A 4,050-nucleotide genomic window follows, 5' to 3' on the forward strand; every position below is an offset into this window, starting at 1 on the left:
GCTTGTCCACTTTCCATAAACAGTATAATCAAATGTATTCAGTTTTCATAGCAGTTTACTCACAATCAGATTTAGATCAAGATCCATACAAAATTGTCTATGCAGATTGACATTCTGATCGTTTTTACTGCCGCATTTCCTGCAGATACCTGCCAAGATATAAGATTTTTGTGACATTTGCATGCAGAGAATTTATGGTATGCATTCCATAACTTTAAAACAAAACAGGTAAATTAAATATTCCCAAACAAGAAAAGTATAACACTTTTAAATAAGAGAGATATTAGGAATGCTATAAAAAAGTAAACATAAAAATTATTTGTGTCAAAGAAAAATGTGCATGAAATAAGTCTATACCCTTTTGTTAGGCTCTGAGCTGAAGACATTTACGTAGTTGGAATGAACTCCAGAGGCTGGAAACAAAAGAATTATATTTGAATTTAGAGTTTAACGGCAGAAATTCATTAATAATGAAAAAGGTGAATTAGACAGCATTTTAATTGTAATGGAGAACATGAGAAGCTTTAATGTGTTGTTTTTTATGGTTTAAAGTTTTATATCATATAGTAATTCCACAGCTCACCTCCTAGGGGCGGTAGCGGGTTAGTTTGTTGATGCGCATGCGCAGGGGGATTTTTTTTTCTTTCGTTGGTTAGTGGCGCGCGCACCTTTCCTCCGTCCAGAATGAGTGTTTTTATCACATTTTGGGCCTCAGTGGTCAATATATTATGCTGCCCTCTTCATTTAATTAAAGCAGTGGGTTTGTATGAAGGATACAAACGCATCTTTCCTTTCTGCTGCAACCTAATGACAGGAAAGTACAACAAGAAAATGCACGACCAGAAGAAGGAGCTGTTCCGCAGCCTGTCGGAGTTCGCTCCGTCCCGCGGACCGCTCACTATCCTGGAGGTGGGCTGCGGGACTGGAGCAAACTTTGAGTTCTATCCAGCCGGTTCCAGAGTGCTGTGCACGGATCCAAACCCCCACTTCCAGAAGTACCTGAAGACCAACATCGAGAAGAACGACCACCTGACCTACGAGCAGTTCGTGGTGGCCTCTGGGGAGGACCTGGGGTCGTTTGAGGACGAGTCCGTGGACGCGGTGGTCTGCACGCTGGTGCTCTGCTCCGTCCGTGACGTCACAGCCACTCTGCGGGAGGCCATCCGAGTCCTGCGGCCGGTAAGTCACCAGCGGATCACCAAAGAATCAACAAAAAAAAGAGAGCAAATGATTACTTATTCATAGTCAGGGGTGCACACAAGATTTCCGGGCTGGTTCTCAATGAGGACCACACTTCTGCTTAAAACAAAATAATCAGTGGTGTTGATTATTCAACACGGACTTTCATTTGAACTGAAGAAGGAAATGCAACTAAATGTCAGATCTTAACAACTTGACAACCTTGACCTGCTGCAGCCGCGGTTGACCCGCTGCAGCAACCAACGGAGCTTGCTTCTCTGACATTTTCTGACGCTTTAATTTAAAAAAAAAAGGATTTTCCTCCCAAAATCTTAAGTGTGCAATATCGCGTCACAACTTTTCATCCAGAGTTTTTCATAAACCAGCACTCGCACACCTGTGCTGGACTCATGTGCGCTCCTGGTTTCCTGACCCCGGATGCTCTCAGCTTGTATTTGTTTGCTCAGCTGCTGGACAGGACGCATGCTTTATAATAACCACTGCTTCCTGTCAGTGTGTGGAACCCCAGACCTCTGCTTAAGTGCTCTTGGTCCCAGATGTCTGCAGGGAAATACCTTTAACAATGCTAGAGGAGAAGAGTATTTGTTGTTCATGGGTTTCCTGTCGATCCAACATGAAGAAAACTCTGCAAGAAGCCCCAGATGGACCCCTGAGGACTTTTGGCCCACTGTGTGTTATCCCTGTTGAGCAGCAGAACCATCTGGGTCACAGAAATAATAATGTTATGACAGACTTCCTCTTCTACTGTCGCAAAAGCCAGACACACAAGTCTTAAAGAAAGGTTTGCTTTTGCTTGTCTGAGCCAGATCAAGGAGTAGACTGCAGCAGCTGTGGGGGAAAAGATTTTCACATTATTGGCATAACTTCCAGATTTGTCGTTGATAAGTTGTCTGAAGACATAACAATTCTTCAACTTGGCAAGAATGCACACAAAATAAAAATGCATTTGATCCCAACATTGAACTAAGGTTATCCCACCTTTTATTGTATGTTCAAAGGAACTGGAACAAACCTGAAGTGACATTTCAGAGTCAGTCTGTGCTTCACTACATTAGAAGAAATTACCAGGGGAATCGTTTTGCTATGTTGACAGAAAATAAAATGTTTTTTTCTTCTTGAAACTTCCGTGTCCAAACTCCTTTTAGAAAACAAAACTGAAATTTGACTGTGAAACAAAAAAAACAGTTTTTTTGTCTGAATGAAATCTGGTCAAATAATCTGCTTTCTTCAATCATTTGAGTTCTCCAAAACAATCTCATAAATGTTATTTGTTATTACAGGTTTTAGTTTCCCAAAGGAAAAGGTGGATTCTTAAAATGTAGTTTTTGCTCACAGAGGTCAGGAGGATTTGGCTGCAGCTGTTGGCGTGTCAGTGAAAGGTGTACATGTAGGATGACTCAGCAGATTCAGGTCAGGTTTGGAGTAGAAACGTTCTTTTGTGCTGACTTTCTTTGTCAGGTTTCGTTCTTCTCCTTAAACCTGATCAAATGTCGTCTTGAGTCTTTTCAACTACAGAAATTCTTGCGTTAGTGTTCATGATTTCATTTGGACTGTACCATGTGTCTGCCTGACAGGGGGGGGCCTTCTTCTTCCTGGAGCACGTGGTTGCAGATCCCTCCACCTGGACGCACTTCTTCCAGCACGTCATCCAGCCTCTGTGGTATTACTTTGGGGATGGATGTGCCGTCACGCGGGAGTCATGGAAGAACCTGGAGGAAGTGGGATTCTCTGACCTCAAGCTGAGGCACATTGAGGCCCCGCTTGCCTTCATCATCAGACCACACATTGTTGGCTATGGCGTCAAATGACTTCAGTCTTGTGAGCTGTCTTTGCAGCCTGCGTGGAGGTGTTTATTTAACTTTGTCTTCTCATTCTAAGAGATGTGAAAGATCAAAAAAAAAAAGAACTGCAAAAGTTTTTTGCAAAGTTTTGACTTTAAGATAAAGGACCTATATCATGCTGAATCAACTTCATTTAGCTTTGACCCTTATGCTATCTTAGATGACCCCCCCCTTCCATTGACGTGTCCCCCCTACCACGACAAAGGTGGATAAAGGTGGAAAGATTTCATGTAATCCATGGACACCAGTGAAGATCACAAATCATTGAAGAAAAAAGGTTCAGAGCACTGTCTAGTGGGTCTAGATCAGTGTTTTTCAACCTTTTGTGAGCCATGGCACACTTTAACCTCGACAAAAATCCCACGGCACACCAGCATCCAAAAATTAAAAAACGGAGAAACTTATTGTCTGTATTGATCTACAGCCCCTCCACGATCTCACGTGCATTTTTGTGATAATTTTGGCAGAAAAAGCTGGAAGTTGCAGCTGTTTTTCCTAAAAGATGTAATTAAAGTTAAGCTAGAAGATTTACAAAACTGTTTGATGTGTGTTCGCTGTTGTTTCAAGACATTAAGAGGAGAAACTCATTGTGCGCTGAGACGCTGTCACTTTAACCCAATGCATCATGGGAGATGTAGTGCAAAAATCAGCCGACCGCAGACAGACTCTCTTCTCTGACCTTCATTGTTTTGTTCTCTTGTTCCACGGTCTGACACCGGATTCTGTGGAAAGCTACACCGCTAAAGACGAGCTTTAGCTGGTATTTTTGTTGGAACTGAGAGACTTTATGAGCTAAATCGGAACAAGGAAGTGAAGACTTTAACCACTTCTGATTGGTCAGACTGATGACGTGTGATTAAGCCTCCAAGAATGATTGGTGGAGACAGTTAAAGGGGCAGGACTTTCCAGAAAACAGAGCTGAAGCTACGGCTAAATCGCGGTACCGCCATTCTTATCAAAATGTCTTTAATAGAATCAAATAAACGCAAAGAAAAAGTATTTTACGATC

The 4,050-nt window shown here is 42.2% G+C and overlaps 1 protein-coding gene across 1 annotated transcript; it reads left to right on the forward strand.

Moving 5' to 3' along the window:
- Positions 1 to 613: 613 nt before the first annotated feature.
- LOC101174569 (methyltransferase-like protein 7A) lies at positions 614 to 3,103 on the forward strand. Its single transcript, XM_011494581.3, has 2 exons — positions 614 to 1,179; positions 2,775 to 3,103. Exons 1-2 carry the CDS (start codon positions 685 to 687, stop codon positions 3,006 to 3,008), a joined length of 729 nt encoding a protein of 242 aa, XP_011492883.1. The 5' UTR covers positions 614 to 684; the 3' UTR covers positions 3,009 to 3,103.
- The last annotated feature ends 947 nt before the right edge of the window (positions 3,104 to 4,050 follow it).

This window comes from Oryzias latipes, chromosome 5 (genome assembly GCF_002234675.1).
Source record: "Oryzias latipes chromosome 5, ASM223467v1".
In the NCBI taxonomy this organism is placed as follows: Eukaryota; Metazoa; Chordata; class Actinopteri; order Beloniformes; family Adrianichthyidae; genus Oryzias; species Oryzias latipes.

Bases quoted from the DNA above. Each gene is read 5' to 3' on its own strand.
- LOC101174569 (XM_011494581.3), top strand. From the start codon at position 685: ATGAGTGTTTTTATCACATTTTGGGCCTCAGTGGTCAATATATTATGC. The intron at 1,180-2,774 runs GTAAGTCACCAG...TCTGCCTGACAG, and splicing joins CCATCCGAGTCCTGCGGCCG to GGGGGGGCCTTCTTCTTCCT.